This window comes from Vombatus ursinus, unplaced genomic scaffold (genome assembly GCF_900497805.2).
Source record: "Vombatus ursinus unplaced genomic scaffold, bare-nosed wombat genome assembly UNPS02014821.1, whole genome shotgun sequence".
In the NCBI taxonomy this organism is placed as follows: Eukaryota; Metazoa; Chordata; class Mammalia; order Diprotodontia; family Vombatidae; genus Vombatus; species Vombatus ursinus.
Window position 1 is genome coordinate 50,998,501 of NW_020954599.1, and position 19,263 is coordinate 51,017,763.

Below are 19,263 nucleotides of genomic sequence, written 5' to 3' on the forward strand. Positions count from 1 at the left end.
TGTGTACTTAGAATGATCCTCAGAAAGCAGACTCAGTCTGTTTCTTATGGCGAGGGGGAATAGGCTTCAACAAATATAATTATGGAATTATGAAAAAGATCTAGAATAAAAGGATTTCATTATGAACATAAAAGAAGATGGTCTGTCCATGCAGTATGAGTGAGGACCAAACTGATGGAAAACTCATATGCTCCCGTGGTATCCTCATGTTAGACAGCATATTGGGTAGACCTACCTCTGGCAGACTTTTGGGAAAACTTAGACTAGAATTGCCTAAGATGGTGATTCATGAATGACTGATGACCTGTTTCCTTGAAGGGTATTCCAATATGAAAGAAATCCCAGCTCCATTCGCTCATTTGAGTATACAGTATTATATTAAATGTGTTTAATAAAATTTGACAGCTTTAAAAGTTTTATTTTTGAAGTTTTAGAAACTTTTTCTTATTGTTGGTAAAGGGTGCTTGGGCTCATGGTAGCTCTAAAGTGAGTTCTGCATCCTTGAAGGTAATTCTTACATGGTTGAAATCCCAGCTTCATTGGTGCATTTGGGTATAGAGTGTTATGTTAAATGTGCTTAATGAAATTTGATGTCTTTCACAATGTTGTATTAGTGGTTCTTAGAAGTTTTTAAAGCTGCTTCTGATTGTTAATAAAGGGTGCTTGGGTTGGTGGGAGCTATAAAATGAGAGGGCTCTGGATCAACTGTGATGAAGCCAGTACACTGTTGTAAGATGCTTTGCGAAGAGTTCAGATCTTTGGGGATAGTGTATTATCTGAAGATATTACGTATCACCTTGTGAACTCCCATTTCACCAGATAATTTCGGTTTGCCAAGGGTCATTTACAAAACACGTCATATCATTTCATAGTCTATTATCTTCCTGGGCACCATCATTTTATAATATCTACTAACCCAGAATCCTACTTCACACATCTACATCTGTCTAGCTTAAGTCCAGCTCAAATGCTTCCACCTACACAAGACTTTTCTTTACTCCTCCCCGCCACTTGGTAATCTTGTCCCACCAAAATCCTTTGTTTTTACTTTGTTAATACTTTGTATTTACTTATTAGCTTTCATGTTGTTTCACCTCAATGAAATATAAGCTACCTGAAGGCAGGGCCTTATGGATCTTTGAGTCAGTGTCTCCAGTACATCATAGGCATTTAATAAACATTTGCCTAATTTAATAGGATCATAGAACCGCAAGTAGAAAGGCACCTGCCAAGATTATGCATCCAGCTTTCCACCCAATACAAGAATCCTTTCTATCACATGCCAGACAGGTGGCCAGTCAGCCACTCTTGGCTTAAATACTTTCAGTGACAGGGAATTCACTATTTTTCTATACAATTCTTTCCATTTTTTAAAAAGCTTTAATCATTATTTAATTCTTCCTTCTATTCAGCAAAAAAAAAAAAAAATGCCTTCCCTTATATTCTACTTGCTGGTCCTAATTCTGCCTTCTAGAGCCTCAGAGAATGATTCTTATTCCTCTTCATATTACAGCCTGGACTGTTATGTCTGTCTGTATACCTGTGCCTATATCCCCAAAGCATCATTTGTGCATCTCAGAAAAGTCTAGTGTTACTAATAATTTATAAAGCATTCAAATACAGAAGAACAATGCTGTAGTTACACTCTTGGGGACCAATTTCCAATCTATCGGAACAACTGGAGCGCATCCTTATGCTCTCCTTCATCCCTGTCCCATCACTGTTTGCATAGTTACTGTACACCTAGTGTTTGCTTTACATATATGCATTTGATACAAATGATTCATTGTGCTTCTTGCATCTCTTGGAGAGATTCTGAGCTCAGAGGTAGAAGGGTCCTGAGAGTTCCACCTACCTCCCACCTACATTATTGATTTATGATATTTCCGTACAACACAATTATTTTCATTCACTTCAACACTAAATTGGAATTCTGCCAATGTTTTGACTTGGATTTCACTGATTTAGAGTCAGCCTTTAGATGACCTGTCATTATTTGGGTGCATGGCATGTTCTGTTTTTGTCCTCAGTTAACAACCTTCTTTGAGAAGTGAAAAATTTTAATGAAAGTGAAATCATAGGAGAATCATAGATTTTAAACTATAATAGGACCTGAAAGGCCACACCTTATTTTACAGATGAAAAAAACTGAAGCCAAAAGACATTAAAAGACTTAACCCAGGATTACCTGGGTAGCAAATGACTTCAAATCTAACACTCTTTCCTAAATAGCCATTTTATGATTTTCTTATTGATCTTAATCTCTGTTCAGTCTGGGCTTGTTTATCTCCCCCCCCTCAGGCCATTGGTATTGTTTCCCTCACCTTGATCTGTGTAGGAAGATATTTCCTAATTCAGCATTTTCCTGGGGGTTTTCTCCTTCCCTCCACTTTCTGTTTTGTCTCTGTTAAGAGTCAGATGGAGTGAGAGAGTGACCCTAGGCAGCTTATAGGTTTGAGGAGGTCCTAAAAGCTTCAAGAGAAACAGATTCCAAAACAGTGACTCACGTTCTGTCTGCCAGTTGGTGTAGTTAAGAGTGTGAGAAAACTTTTCTCGGGAAAAGGAGTAAAATTCTGTGAACAGCCCTGGTGCTTTCACTGGCCCCTGTTAGCACTGTTCTGCTCATGATCTGTTTTGTTCATTTTGTGCTTCGTAACAACTGGCATAAAGCTGCTGTGGTGGGGGCAGGGGGGAGAGTAACTAACTACAAGTCACTTTGGCTTGAAATTAAAAATAATGTGTGAAACAGTTGCAGCATACGTCTAGAAATCCGAGCTCTTTTCCACCCAGTTTCAGGAACAGTGTGTGTGCGTCGACAGGCTTGCGAAGTCACTGCTTGATGAAATTTAAATTTTGATTCCAAGAACTAGAAATGAAATGGCTGTTCGTGCGGTTAGAAATTAATGGTTTGTTTTTATAATCATGCTGATGTATAGGAGCCAATTTATGCTTTCTTTAGGCCTTTCTTTATTTTTATTTCTCCTTTGAATCATTTCTTACCCTGCTAGTGGTTCAAAGATGGTTTGGGGCTGACTGCTTTTGTGAGCCTGCTTTCCCAGGAGTGTCACTATACAGACCCTAAAGAATGATCTGGGGTTTTATAGATCAGAAGGTAACAATTGCCCCATTGATTTTCAAAAGGAATGGAATCCTGCAGGCTGGGCCCCCATTAGGCCATGCCCATAAAGGAACCAGCAGCTTTTCACTGGTATACTTGTTAAAGATTACCAACTTTGATAGTACTGATTTTCAAAAGCTGGCAAAGTTAAAAATAATTAGAAGTGGCAACAATAGCCCAGTGGCTGTGGCCTGCTATTATTTATGCTCATTGTAGGGTAGGCATCAAAGCAATTGTAGATTAAGTCCTATCAAGCAGTGGGATATTAGAGCTGCCCCTTTAGAAGGTAGTTGGATTCTGCTCCAGGGGCTTCTTTGAAAATGCTGTTTAACTTCAAAATCACCTGTGGCCCTTTCATTTTTTTCCCCCTTCCCCTGCTGAAGTGAGATTACTTACCTGTTTGCTAAAAAGACATCTGGGGCTTAAAAGAGAATAAAAAAGAGAGCAACAAAAAAAGTGGGATTGTACAGTCAGCCCTTCCCAGGAAGCAGCCTCACAGTTCAGCACCATGAGGGGGGCGCCATTAAAATGTTTACCCCTGATTTGTGGTTCCTTTTTTCCCTCACTCATTCACCTATCCTCAATAATTTGATTTCTCTGTATTTCCTCCCCAATACTAGAATATGAATCCTCCTCTACCCCCACCCCCTCTTCTGGCTGCCACTGTCATCGCCCCAACATCTTCAGCTGCTGCGGCATCTGGAGTCGGACAGAGACCTGCAGGATCTGCTGACCAAACTGCACATTTACGACCCCAGACTCGACCCAGTGTGTAAGTGGCCATCATAGCCAGACAACATAGCCAGAAGTATTTGTTTAAAATTAGGCCCAGGGTATGTGGGAGATGGTTAAGGGGTGGAGGAGGACTTGGCCATGGCTTGGGGGCAAGCAGATGTCCTATTCACTGGGTGGTTTGAGATTATGGCTGTCCAAGATCTCTGAAAGGTTTCACGTAATCGTGTCTCTAATTGGGAAACAGCAGTGATCAAGTCTGTCTGATACTTAACCTCTCTGGAGGCCCTTTGTGTCAAGTACCACCATGGGTTAGGTCACAATCAGGACAGCCTTTTGTTGGGTTAGCTGCTCCTGCCTCTCCTCCCCACACACCTTCGTTTTCATTTCTTACTGGATTGGGATGCTGATGGACTTGGAAATAGCCCAGTCAAGTATTCAAGATTGTTGTGACTAGATGCTGGGCTGCAGCTGGATTTTATAGAGTCTTCAGATCAACAGGTTGAGTTAATAGCTTTTATAAAACACTACATGTCAGGCATTATGTTGAGTGCTGGGGATACAAAGAAAGACCAAAAAATACAATCCATGCCTTTGGGGAGTTCACAGTCTAGTGGGGGAAACAATATACACACCAGTATACACAAACAAGATATACACAGGATAAATTGAAGGTGATATCTGAAGGAAGGTGCTAGCATTTAGGAGGAATGGGAAAGGCTTCTTGGAGTTTTGGGGTTTTGGCAGAGACTTAAGTGAAATTAGGAGGTGGAAGTGAGGAAGGAAAGCGTTCTAGGCTTGGGGGCAGCCATTGAAGATGCCTGGAGTCAGGAATGGAGAGTCATATATAAGGAATGACCAGGAGGCTAATGCATATGGATCATAGAGTATATATATGGAGGGGAATCAGGTGTAACAAGACTGGAAAGGTAGGAAGGGGCCGGGTGATGAAGGGCTTTAAAAGCCAAACAGTGGATTTTATATTTCATCCTGGAGACAATAGAAAACCATTGGAATTTAGTGTGACTATTGTAAAAGACTAAGTAACTAATATTTTGCCTGCCTACTGGTAGCAGTTTGTGACCCTCCCTTTGTGATCAAGTCACTTAACTTCTATTTGCCTCAGTTTCCTCATCTGTAAAAGGATAGTAATAGCAACCTGCCTCCCAGGGTTGTTTTGAGGATCAAATGAGATAACAAGTGTAAAGTACACACAGTACTTGGCACATAGTAAGCACCATATAAATGTTAGCTATTATTATTATCATCATCATCATTGTTATGAAGGATGTTAAATATGAAACTATAAAGTTTGTGTTTTATCCTGAAGACATTAGAAGATTTTTGAGTGGAGGAATGACATGGACAAACCGTGCTTTAAGGAAGATTATTTTGGCAAAGGTGTGCAGGATGGACTAGAGAGTGGCTGGGACTGGAAGCAGGGAGTACAATTTAGAGTGATTGCCAGGTGAGCAGTGATGGGAACCTGAAATAAGGTGGTGGCTGTTTGAGTTCGAGTAGGAAAAAAAAGGAACAAGTTCTCAAATTGTAATATAATGCTGTAATTAACAGAACAACCTGATACTTGTAATAGCTCATGAGGCCCTCTGTACTCTGACCCTCCCCATCCCCTTAGAATCTAAGTAAATTTATACATCAGAATTCCCTCTAAACTATAGCTTATTAATTCTTGCCATTACGTTTAAATTTTTTACCAATCACAGAACACACTGAGTTGACAACAAAGGAATTTTAATTAATAGCAATATAAATAAATAATAGGGACAAGTAGGTAGCATAGTAGATAGTGGACTTGGAGTCAAGAATACCTCTCCCCTCTCCCTCTCCACTTTTTTACCTGCCTTATCCTTTACTGACTATGCTTCGGTATCTCAGTTCATCCATCACCTGCCCTATGATCAGAAACCCATTTTAATTTTTAGGCCTTATTCCCTCTGGGTTAGGTAAATCTTCCCATGGTTCTACTTCCTTAAATAGAAAAGGATTTGAAAGAGATACTATGATAAAGGAAAACCCATTTGACCTCACACCATCACCCCCTCTGGTCTTTGTAAAATAGTAACTGCTTTACTAACTAGAGAATTCTGAAAGACACTGTGACTTGTGTCTCACTTCCCAGCAACAACACATCCCAAACTGGTATCTTTCTCTATCTCTCTGTACTCAATAAAAAATAGAAAAGGTGATCAGTGGACTTCATAGATTAAGCAAGCTTTGGAAGACAACACATATGGCAAGTGAGGCTTTGGGAAACCCAAGATCACAGTACTGGGGAAAGAATTATTTATACTATGAGAACTTCTAGGATTGGCGGGTATCAGTTTGGTGGAAAATAGGTAAACGTGAGCAAAGTAATCTTGCAACATGGGATATTTTGTTTATCAATATGCACTCCTTATCCATGCCTCCTTTCCTTTTTAGATCCAATAACTTGACCAGCTTAACACAGGAAACAAATTCTACTAAAGTCTCTGTATGTTTGTCCATTGAGTTAGCAACCACCATATGCTGTTTCTCCTGATAGTAACTGACACCACATATCTCCATTTGGAGTTAGAGTCTATTTCTAACAAGTGCCTTTTGGGCAGCTAGATTTGCCCAGGGGGATAGCTACTCCCTGAGAGCAAGCATGGCCTTCTTAGAGGCTGAATGAATTCTTTCACAACACTAGAGAACCTTCTGGTATGCCAGCTTCTCAGACAGTGGGAAAATCCAGTTCAGTAATTCTTATCAGGAAATTATTCAGCAGTTTTCATGATTCCTAGCCAAGCCATCAAAACTCTTTCACCTGACAGGATTTTCTGGCTCTATTTTGAGATTTAAAGCTTTTATCAAGTAGCTGCATTTGGTTAAAAACTCAGCATCTCTAGGAAAAATTCAGGAGTATCCTGGAGATTTTCATTTTAAGTTTAGTCATAATTTATCCATGTTATTTGTAATCTAATGTAGCACCTTGTGTTTCATTTTCATCATTATCCTTGTGTTTTTACTGGCCACCTTAAAATCATATATGACAAAGACAATACAGTTTTGCATTTGCTGGTAAAGTAACTGTTCAAAGGTAAAGGGGTACTTGGTAATTTTAGTTAAGCTGCAAATTCTGCTTAAATTGGTCATGGCTGGACTGAAGTTTAGAAGATTTTTTAAACATGTATAGCCCAGAGAATGTAAATTTCTCTAGAAATGTCCAGAATGTCACTAGCTTCTTGCTCTCAGAAAACAATGTAAGACACTGGAATTAAGTATTCAAAGGGGAAAAAAAATTGTGCTAAATATTGTAGAAAAGTCCTTTATAGACATTAAACAATTACTTTATTCTGATATTGGGGTAGGTTTGAGTCTTTGTAATTCTAGACAACCATCCCAAAATATGAACCTTGCTCTTTGTCACTAAAATGGGTTTTCTGTCTGGTGTGGGGGAATTGAGTCTATACTTTGCCTGTCTCCAGGGCTACAGAATCACATGAATGTTCAAATGCACCAACGGAACTCCCCAAATTATAGATATATTTTGCTGATTCCTGCATCTTCTCTTCTTAAAAAAAGATTGGCATATATTTGAAGATTTTGACAAATTAGATATATTTCAGATAAAACATGATATTGTAAATGTTTGAATTAGGGTCATAAAAATTTCTTTATTATCCTAGCTTTAATTCCTGAATAAAAAGAATCAAACCTTTCTAATTTTGTATTTCTTTTAAACAATCTGACAGCCTCTCTTTCCCCCCCCAGGTATATTGCTATTTATCCATATACACCCCGGAAAGAGGATGAATTGGAGCTGAGAAAAGGGGAGATGTTTCTAGTGTTTGAACGATGTCAGGATGGCTGGTTCAAAGGGACTTCTATGCACACAAGCAAAATAGGAGTTTTTCCTGGAAACTACGTAGCACCAGTCACAAGGTAGGGTGTTAAACTGATGGTTTCGAAAGTTCTAAACAATAGCTTTTTTTTTTTTATTCACTAGCTGTATCACATTCTTAGTTATACCATTCCTGCCTTCCTTACATAGGACAGGGGTGGGACCTTATGACACTTTAGTTCAGAGAACTTCCAAATGAGGAAACATTGTACAGGTGGGCATTTTTTCTGCAACTTAAAAGTCACAGAGAGTTACCTCAAGCACTGAGAGGTTGAGAGATTTGCCCAGTCACCCAGCCATATGTGACCACAGAATCTATGATCTACTTTTCTATTGACAGTTTATACAACACAAGTTCTTTCTCTTTCAGTGTTTCTGCACAGATGCCTTTTATGTGAGTATCTGAAGATTATCTGTGGATACATAGATCTGGTCTCATTAATGGACTACTTTTCAGATTACACGCCTTGGTTTACACATAAGCAAATTTAAATGTACCCTTTTTCAGTTGTCATTTAAAGCCAACCTCCAGAAATTTTATAAGTAAGGGTCATAAATTCCAAATTAAAGATGGTCAGTGGCAAAGTGAAGATTTGAATCCCATTTCTCTGTTTCATTCTTTTTATTTGTGTTCCCCGTGCTAAATACAATGGCGCTACAGTACATAGTGGGTGCTTTATAAATGCTTGTTGATTAGTTAACTCCAAATGTAGCACAGTTTGCTGTCTCCACACAATAGACCATAATTTGTTTAGCAATTCTTTAATCACTGGATATAGGTCTATGGTTTGTTGCTATTCTGAATAACACTGCTAAAAGATAATTTATTTCATTTAACTGGTATTTCAGTGTGTACTCTAGGCCTACCAGACACAGGGTTAAAACATTGTGGGGGATGCAAAAGAGCTGTGTGATAGTGAGTATATTACTTATAATCTTAGGATCATAAAGTCTGAGATATAATGGAAGAGATCTCCAAGGGCACAAAAAGATAGTCTTAAACAGTAGAGAACAATTACAGAACCACGATACAGAAAGGTTATAATCAAGGATCAGATGAGAAGCAGTAGCATTCTTCATCATCAGTCCTCAGAAATCATGGTTGATCTTTTTTTCCCCAGAGTTCTTAATTAACATTTACTAAGCACCTACTACATGCTAAGGATAGAAAGACAAAAGTGAAACCATCCCTGCCCTCAAGAAGTTTAGACTCTATCAGGGGAAATACCATATACATATAAGGATTCCAGACTGGATGAATGGAGAAAAATTATGGAGGGCCTGGAAAGACAGGCAGAAAAGTTTGGATTTATTATACCAGGAATTAGGGAATCACTGTAATTTTTTGAGTCATTGCAGTAACCTAAGCTGAAAAAGGATTTAGTGATTTAATCTTTCTTTAGTTCAGAATGTACTTCAAATTATGCAGTGCCTCAGGGTCAGCATTATTTTGAGTTCACTGTTTTTTAGCTCAGTAAAGATGAATTGTTCTATTATTACTATCATCCACTAAAGACATATTCTGGTGTGTCTCATCTTGGAAGTAACCATGGGTTTTGACCATGGGTTTATGCCAAAGGAAGGATAAACTCTGGCAAGGCCTAGCAAGCTGAAAGGGCAACCAGCTTTTATTAAGAACTTTACTGTATGCCAGGTACTGAGCTAAGGAGTGGGGAGTAGATACAAAGATAAAAATATGGTCCCTGCCCTCAAGGAGCTCACTTTCTAAGGGTGGAGACAACAGTTACACCTACGTTCCTCCAAAATATGTACAGTATAAATGGGAGGTCATATCAGAGAGACAGAAATTAGCAGTATGGGGAGGAGGGGAGAAGGAGGAGGTGAAAACCAGAAACACCTCTTCTAGCAGGTACGATTTGAGCTGAGTCTTGAGGGAAGCCAGAGAAGATTAAAGGCAGAGGTGAATGGGGAGAGCATTCTAAGCATGAAAGGACCCCCAGTACAAAAACCTGGAGTGGGGAGATGTTTTGTTTGGGGGATGTTTTGTTCTACGAACTAAAGTAGATGTAGGTCTGTATAGTCATAGAGTACACGGAGGGGAATATAGAGTAATAACACTGGAAATGTAGACGCCCTGTATGTCTTCTCATCTACAGATCAGATTTTTAAGCTGACAGAACCTCATGACTTAAAAGTTCACCAGGGTGACTATATTTTTGGCAACAGTAACCATATACTAAGGCATTGGAGGGTTGCAGTCAGCCTGAATTGAAAGAATAATAACAATAGTAGCTAACACTTAGAGTAACTTCATAGATATTAATATAATATAATAACATGGCATATTAATTATAGTTAATTATATTAACACATAATATATTATTAATGTATAATATATTACCTCAATATTTAATAATATTAAATACTCAGTGTTAATACTTAATATTTTAATATTATACAATAATAATATGATATGCATCATAAATAATGACACATAATTTTATGTATCTTATATAATTTTATATTACTAAGTTGATTTATTAAGTTAATATATATTAAAGTAATTAATATAATAATCATATAATTGATAAAAATATATCAATATATTCATACATACTCTACATTAACTTAATTAACTTAATATTATATAAAACTTAATAGTAGCTAATGCTTTAAGACATGCAAAGGTCTTTACATATGCTATCTCCTTTGATCCCCACAACTCCGGGAAGTAGGTGCTTTTAATTATCTTTATTTTACACATGAGGAAACTAAGGCTGAGAGTCATTAAATGACCTGCCAGGGTAACACAACTGGTACATATCTGAGGCAGGATTTGCACTCGGGTCTTCCTGAAACAGTCAAGCACTCTGTGCACTACGGAATACAACACTGATGGAATCAAAGAATTTTTCATGTATCAAATAGAAGTAGTCGTGTAAGCTTATTAGAGTAAGTAAATTATTAGAGTAAGTTATTAGAGTAAGTAAAAGTGATGGTGAGCCTTGGCACACAATATGGCTGGGTTGTGAGGGGTGTGATGGTTTGGAGAGGGGCCCAGACTTAGAGTCAGGAAGATCCTGGGTTGAAATACCACACCTGAATATTACTATCTTTGTGTGACTATGGGTACTTAGTTTCCTCATCTTCAAAATGGGGTTAGTGATGGAAATAACAGGTGTTTTAAGGTTTGAATGGGATAATGAATGTTAGGTGCTTTGAAAATTCTAAAGCAGTCTCTAAATTGGCTCTTCTTCTTTATCACGCTCTTCTTATCTTTTCCTGTAGCATTTGGATAGAAATAATCTTGGGATAATTCACTCTCCTTTTCCATCTTCCTTCTCCCCTTCTCCCTCCTTCTCCTCTGCCTTCCTTAAATCCTCCTCCTCCTTCTCTTCCTTTTTCTCTCCTTCCTCATCCTATTTTCTCCATGTTATTATTATTATTAATAATTACCTGGAAGGTTATCATGTGTACTAAGACTTTGACTAGCTTAACTTTCAATTTATTTTTTATCTGTTCCTGTGAGTTTGGAGGAATCCCAGTTTGGAAGCTTTCTGTACCAATGAATAACTCTTCTGTACAAATTCTTAAAGTCTTAGAGGATTGCCTGGGGCACTGAGAGGTCTTAAACCCAGGTCATCCTGACACCAACTTTTTAGCCACTGAAATAGACTGCCTTTCTCACTGTCAAATATGATGATGATGATGACAAAGATGATTTACTTGGAGGCAGCTGTGGCACAGTGGAGCACTGGATTTGGAATCAGGAAGACCTGAGGTCAAATATGGCCTCAGACACTTATTAGCTGTGTGACCCTGGGCAAGTTGCTTAACCTTTGTTTGCTTTAGTTTCCTGAACTGTAAAATGAAGACGATAATAGTACCTACCTCTCCAGGTGTGGGGATCAAATAAGTACTTGTAAAAAAAACATTTAGCACAGTAGCTAGCACATAGTAGATGCTATATAAATGTTTTTCCCTTCTTCTTACTTCTTTCCCTACTACTTTACCCTCTCAGCACTCTTTCTGGTACATAGCATTACACTGTTCGCCTCTGTCTTTGCCTAGTCTCTCCCCCTTGCTAATTACATTCACGTTTCTGATTTCTACTTCTTGTCATCCCTAGCTCCCTTCAAGATTGTGCTCAGCAGCCACCAACTCTGCAAAGCCTTTCCTTTTCCTCCAGCTCTCCTCTCAGCCTCTGAAATGTGTGTGTGTGCGCGCGTGTGTGCGCGTGCATGCGCACTGTATCATATGCATACACATAAACATATCCATATATGTGTATATCATATTATATATATCCTGTATGTTATATATAGTATTATATATCTACTGTATCATATAAATATAGTATTATATTTGCTATATATACCACATAAATACACAACATACTTTGTATGTATTTCCTCCATTTAGGTTATATTTACTTAACTCTGTTCAAGTTGTTTTTTCTCAATAGAATGCAGGCTTTTTGAAGGCAGGTTTTTTGTTTTTTTGTTTTTGTTTTTTGGCTAGGCAATGGGGTTAAGTAACTTGCCCAGGGTCACACAGCTAGTAAGTGTTATATATCTGAGGCTGAATTTGAACTCAGGTCCTCCTGATTCCAGCGCCGGTGCTCTATCCACTGCACCACCTAGCTGCCCCAGAAGGCAGGTTTTGTCTCTCTATCCCAGCACCCAGCATAGTGCCTGGCATGTAATAGATACTTAATAGATATTTGAGTTGAGCCAACTTGAGCAAATCAAGATTTACACTTGAGACAATTCTATATACAATTATTTATGTGAGCAGGCCTTCCTCGACGTTTATTTCCCTTTCCTTACTATTAAAACGTTATTTCTCTATTTTGACAGGTCTGTGACAAGTGCTTCCCAGGGTAAAGTCTCTGTGTCTACTGCTGGTCAGACAGGTCGAGTGGTGACCATGGTCAGTCCCTCCACTGCAACAGGGCCTTCCCAGAAACTTCAGGGAAACGGCATAGCAGGGAGTCCCAATGTGGTGCCCACCATAGAGGTGTCAGCAGCCCATATCCAGACAAGTCCGCAGGCCAAGGTGCTGATGCCCATCATCAGACAGATGACTGTCAATCAAGCTAGAAATGCTGTCCGTACAGGTAAAGAGAGAACTGTGAGGGGCTTCATCACAAAGGCCTGTCTGTCTGACAGTCATCAGAACACCCTCCCACCCCCAACTCTGACCTTTAGAAATGCCCGTGTGACTTTAAAGTCATGAATAACATTAAGAGGTAGAGACAGACAAGCCAATCAAATGGACTTCTACCTCACCTCACCTGGGCTTATGCCAGGTGTATCAGACCGACAGACAGATCGGAGACCCTAGAGATATCAGACTGCTGTGACCTGGAGCTCAGACATCATTTTGTCTCATATCCCATCATACTCACCACCCCCTGCTGCATCAGGACTGAGCTTCTAATCAATTGCTAACTCTCTAGTGTGTATTTTTTCATGAACCTATACACAAGCTTGATTTGTGTTCTAGCAGTGCAATCAAGGGCAGGTCACTTCATCTCTCTGGGCCTCAGTTTCATCATCTATAAATTGAGGGTGTTAGACTAGATGATTTTTTTAAACACTTGAGCCTTCCCCTCTAAGGGTAAGGGGAAAGGGGTTTAGAAGAAGGGTGCAAGCATTTTAGTACCTACTATGTGCCAGTCACTATGCTGCTAAGTACTTTACAAATATCTCATTTGCAAATTTTAAATAATATATTTCATAAAAGATAAAACCTCTTAAGGTTACTTTCCATCTACTCTGTATATATCTTATATGCATTTATTTACAAGTTGTCTCTCCCATTAGAATGTAGGCTTCTTGAGGGCTGGGACTTTTGGTGCTTCGTAAGCCTTTTATTCCCCAGAACTTAGTATGATGCTGGCACATAGTTGACATTTAATTAATCCTTATTGATCGATTGCTTGATTGATTGATTGAAAGTCCTATCTAGCTTAAAGTGTAGTGATCCTGTGATTCTAACATAGGGGACAGGGATAGAACCTGTGGCTTCCTTGGTCTGAGAAATTCCCAAATGAGGAATATCTCTCTCCCATAACAGAGAGAGATTAAGTGATTTACCCAGGGTCACCCAGATAGTATGTATCAGAAGTGGGACTTGAACCCAGGTCTTACTGACTCCGAGGCTAGCTCTCAATCCATGTTGCCAGATTGTCTCTCATGATTCTGATATATGAATTATAAAAGAAATAGGTCTCCCCACCTTTTCATCTACCCTGAATCGAGAGAACTCCTTACCACTCCCCAAGAGTCCTAGGGCCCATCAATGGGGAAAAACAAAACTTTTGAGTGCCATTGAATAGTCTAAGTGTTAGAGTAAATAATGAAAGGTTTAAAAAAAAATTGAAAAGAGAAAGGGCGGAAACCAGAAAACCATGCATTTGGTTGGGCAATAGATCAGGAATCTATGGTTTCATTGGTCTGGAAACTCCTGCCACCTGCATGAATGCAAACTGATTATACCTTAGAGTTTCAGAGACTTTTCAAAGAGTGTTGGACTTGCCTGGTAGTTAATATGTATCAGAAATGTGTTTTGAAAGAGTTGATGGGACTTAAAAAGGGGAAGGACTGACCCAAGATGCCATAGTTAGTACCTTTCAGATGTAGGCTTTAAGAGGGTGACCTGAAGCTCAGAGATGGAGGAAGAAGGTGTAGCAGGAGAAAGATGAAATGACTGAGGAGACAAAGGCTCAAACTTGCAAGCATGTTGATTTATTAAGCAATGCATGGCAATTGCCTAACAAAGTGGAAGCAGACCTCCTCAGTTCAGACCTGTAACTCAAATATAGAGGGAGACAAACTTTTTTACATTATAAACAATCGGGGCAGCTAGGTGGCGCAGTGGATAGAGCTCCAGCCTTGGAATCAGGAGGACCTAAGTTCAAATCTGCTAGCTGCGTGACCCTGGGCAAGTCACTCAACTCCAATTGCCTCACCAAAAAGCAAAAAACAAAAGACAAAAAAACAATCAAATAAGGCCAATTAATTAAAAGGAAACTACAACATTTGGTAATCTGATTTCTAATTGGGTGCAAGATTAGGAACTTTCCAAATTGAGAAGGGGAAAGCAAATAGGTGAAATTCCCCAAATTCAGAAAAAGAGGTGTCCCATTCCCCCCAAAATGTCTTTGAACAATCTAAGGAACATAGGAAATAATAAATGATTGATCAGTACAGGGCCAGTTTTTAGATAAGACATATGGGTTACTTGAGATATACAAATGCAAGAAAATTCCTTACATCAATCTTTGGATCTGTCTTGGTTTCTGGTCAGCATAATCTGGTTCCTTAATAAAGGGTCTCTAAGCAATAGGTAGAGCCGGTGTAGCCTCCGAGCCACGCAGGGCTAGGTTCAAGCAATGCAGTCACGTTTTCTCCCAAATCCCACAATTGAATAAAGTTTTCTCACAATACAGAACTTGGACTAGACCCATAATTGAATAGAAAGGGAACTGAGCTAGCTCCAGAATTGAGGCACAGGATGGAGTCAGTGTGGTTCACTCAGTTCCCACAATTAGCCACTTGCTGTCCCAATCCCCCAGTTCCCTCAAAGGGGAAAAGAGTAAGCTTTTATTAAGAGCCTACTATGCGCCCAGCACTGTGCTAAGCACTCTCATTTGATCTTTACAACTGTGAGATTATTCTCATTTTATTCATCTATTTATTTATTTGTTTGTTTATTTGTTTATTTATTTACATTATTCTCATTTTAACGATGAGGAAACTGAAGTGAAGCAGAGGTTAAGGGACTTAACACAGAGTCACACAGTTAGTAAGTGTCTGAAGTAGATTTGAACCCAGGTCTTTCTGATTTTCTGGCCCAGTGCTTGGAATACAATGCTGTCTCTCTTGGTTAGTAAGATGCCATAAAAAGTTGTCTCCAACGGCACTGATATCATGAAAATCTTACCCACCTTCCAGAGCACTGGATGTTAGCTGGACAGAGGGCCCCTGGATAAATTAAAAAAAAAAATCTGACCTTTAAAGGACTTGACCTCTAATTGGAAATACTCTTCCTAGTATTTGACTGAGACAAGACACTTTGAAGCCCCCACCATAGAGCCTTATCGTGGTAGACAAAATAGCAAGCTTTTATCATGTTCTGTTACAATGGAGTGACTCATCCTGACAAGTAATGTTTATTAGAAAATTAAAGTTTTGATTTGTGTTTCCTCCCCTCTCTACTAGTTGCTGTTCACAACCAGGAACGCCCCACAGCTGCAGTAACGCCCATCCAGGTGCAGAATTCAGCCTGCCTTGGCCCTGCAACTGTCATACTACCCCATCAGCAACCTCAGCCTCCGATTCCAAACTCTGCTGCCTATGTCGCTGCTACTGTCAGTCTCAACCGGACAACTGTGCCACTGGCCTGTGCAGCAACTACTTCCTTGAACTCCCCTGACATTCCTGCCACGTCTCTGGAGACAGAACTGAGTGGTCAGGCAGGGACAGCCCTCCCTTCTCCTGAGAATGCATTATCTGCTGGTGCAAGTAGTCTTTCCGCCAAATCAGACAAGGATAGCAAGGTGGGACCAGCATCCTCTTTCTCTCTCTTGTAGTGTCCCATGGTCAAGGAATGATTATGTGAATCACTTATTTCTCTTCCTCCCTTTTTTTTGGGGGGGGGGGGGAGTTTGGGGTTTTTTTGGTTTGTTTCTCACTGCTCATCTTACTGGAAAACACTTCAGATGTATAGTTAGAGGTCATAAGGTTAAATTCTGAACCTGCCACATACTTGTTATGTGACACATTTTCCTTATGTTTATTTAAAACAGTCCCTGCCCTCAAGGAGCTTATATTCTACTCTTAAACATACATGATAGTATGAATGAGATAATCCGTGTGTGTGTGTGTGTGTGTGTGTGTGTGTGTGTTGTGTGGGGGCAGAACATGGAGAGGGGGTGGATAAATTCAGAGGAAGTGACTACAGCAAAATTGGATCATTCCAGTGACTCTTAATGAGCATTTCGTAAGTTTACCCCAGTAGTATAGCTCACATCATATTAGCCCCAGGGCACAATTGAACTCTCAGCCATCTGGTTCTGTGCTAATGTACATGGATCTGTTTAAATTGTTAGTTATACCTGTAAACAGTAGTTTATGAGGGAATAAACCTTGCAGCCTACTAAAAAGTTAATATTTAATTGCCAGGTTAAGATGAGAGTTTATGAATAAAGTAGATCAGTATTGGTTTGGTGTTTATAATTAACTGCATGAAGCAAAGTCCCAAGACTGATATTTCATACCGTGTGAATACTTTTTAAAGAAGATTTATTGTTGTAGCTTAAATTCGGAGGTTTGGAAAAAGCATTTCAAGGTCTGTTGTTGCTGACTGATGAAACCTAGTGGTGACTTTCTAGTGACTTACCTTTGCAATGGAGAATATTTCAGAAAGCCAAAGGAAGCCCGGCCTTCGACAACTCCCTGGGTCTTCCATGATGTCAGCTTCTTCTGGCATGTAATCTCTCCATGAGATATATTCACCCAGATGCTTTTCAGTTCTCCTAGTCCTTTGTCCCTTGTCATCTAAAGCTGGCCTCTTGTTCCCATGGCATATGTCACTGCTTTAATTCTCCTAAGGAAAGCCCACCCAGGCTGCCAAGTTATCACTGCCCCTCCCATGCCCGTCCTAGCAGCTGTCCTTCAGACAGGGCATGTCTTAAGGATCTGAATTTTATATATGAAGAGGATGACTCTTCCAATTTGTTAGATCAGCAGAGTTTCTAGAGAAGATGCCTTCTAGAGCATTATGTAGTGCACATACTTGATAAACAGAATGGAATGTTAGGGCCTGGATGGACCTAAAGATAGTTTTTTTGTTTGTTTTTTTCCCCTAAATCCAATATTAAAAAATGTAAATGGGAATTGAATTTAAAAAGACGGATCTCTGTTCTAATTTAGCAAATTTTAAATCCCTAGATCATCATCCTTGAGAAAAGCGACAAATTTTTTGTGTTAATAGGCAGTGCTGGCAAAACCGGGCCATTTCTCCCATCTTCTGACAAAGCCTCCAGTTCTCTTTGGATGCTGTTCCTGGAGTCTGTAGGGCTTAAAATAGGTTTTGAAAAATCTATCTTAAAAGATCATCAAGACCAAGGGAGAAGCAATGGGGGAGTGGTTCTTTTTTTTTTTTTTTTTTTTGGTAATTTAATTTTTTTTTTGTTACATTTTAAGTTCTGAACTGTCTGTCTCCCTCCCTCCCCACCCTGCACTAGAGAAGACCACCATTTTGACGTGTGTATATGTGTGTGCATGTGTAGGTATATATGTATGTGTGTATGTAAAACCATACTATGCTTATAATTCTTTTTATCAGTTCTTTCTTTGGAGGTAGATAGCATCTTCATAGTTCTTTTGTAGTTAATTTGAGTATTAATAATACTCAGAATAACATAGTCTTTCATAGTTATTCTTCAAACAATATTCCTGTTAACTGTATACAATGTTCTCTTTGTTCTGTTCATTTTACTCTTCATTATTTCATTCAGGTCTTTCCATGTTTTTCTAAAATCAATCTGCTTATCATTTCTTACAGCCCAGTAGTATTCTCGGGGGAGTGATTCTTAACTTTTTCTGTGTCATAGACTTCTGGGGCAGTGTGGTGAAGCCAGAATAATGTTTTTACATGCATAAAATGAAATACTGAGAATTATAAATGAATCAAATTATATTGAAATATAGTTATCAAAATATTTTTTTAAAATTCATGGACCCCAAGAAAAGACCCCTCCCTTGATCTAGTTCAGTCTCACTTTATGGGGGGTAAGATGTTCATTGAACTGAGTTGACTACATTTTTCACTCATATTTGAGAATTCTTGATTGTTTGGTGATCAGTTATTCAGTGTAGAAACAGCAGTCTATGATTGTGGATTTCTATCTGTCTTCTAGTTTTTCAGCCTAGCTTGAAAGCAAGAAAGGAAGTAAGAGAGAAAAATCAACAGCCCTGTAAAATGCCATTGTTATTAACACTGATGTTAATAGTTTGGGTTGGGGAAGGAAGAACAAGGACTTGGTAAAATGAGAGGTTTGGAGGGAGTGACTTCAGTTTTCATGCTGCCCTTTCTACCTAGCTAATTGAAAGTTTGCTGTATTGGAATTCAGTATTCCTCTTTAATGCATGAAAGGTGCTTCCTGCCCAATGCTAGTTTCTGTCCTTAATAGTTATTTTCAACTCAGATGCCAGTCACACCATTAAATCCCCTGAAGAAAAAAAATGCCTGAAAAAACATTATTTCATCTAGAAATAATTTCCTGAGAAATCCACAGAGGAACTAGAATTAGGAAGGCTCATTAAAAAGATTTGTCCTCTTTTTCAAGGATAATGATCTAAGAGTTTAGAATTTTCTTGAAACAGAGATCAATCTTTTAAAATTCAGCTCCCATTTACATTTTCTAGTGTTGGATTTAGGGAGGAAACACACACATACACCCCAAAACTAAAAGTGCCCTTTAGTCATTTAATGGATTATAAATAGCTCAGTTTCTAAGACCATCTCTCCAGAGCAGCCCATTGCTCTGATAATA

The 19,263-nt window shown here is 39.0% G+C and overlaps 1 protein-coding gene across 1 annotated transcript in view; it reads left to right on the forward strand.

Moving 5' to 3' along the window:
- Positions 1 to 19,263, forward strand: part of SH3RF1 (SH3 domain containing ring finger 1) — a 208,861-nt gene that overhangs the window by 170,887 nt on the left and 18,711 nt on the right. The window contains exons 7-10 of the mRNA XM_027837607.1: positions 3,739 to 3,890; positions 7,607 to 7,777; positions 12,557 to 12,816; positions 15,926 to 16,263. Coding sequence (XP_027693408.1) covers positions 3,739 to 3,890; positions 7,607 to 7,777; positions 12,557 to 12,816; positions 15,926 to 16,263 — 921 coding nt within the window. The remainder of the gene's footprint in view (positions 1 to 3,738; positions 3,891 to 7,606; positions 7,778 to 12,556; positions 12,817 to 15,925; positions 16,264 to 19,263) is intronic.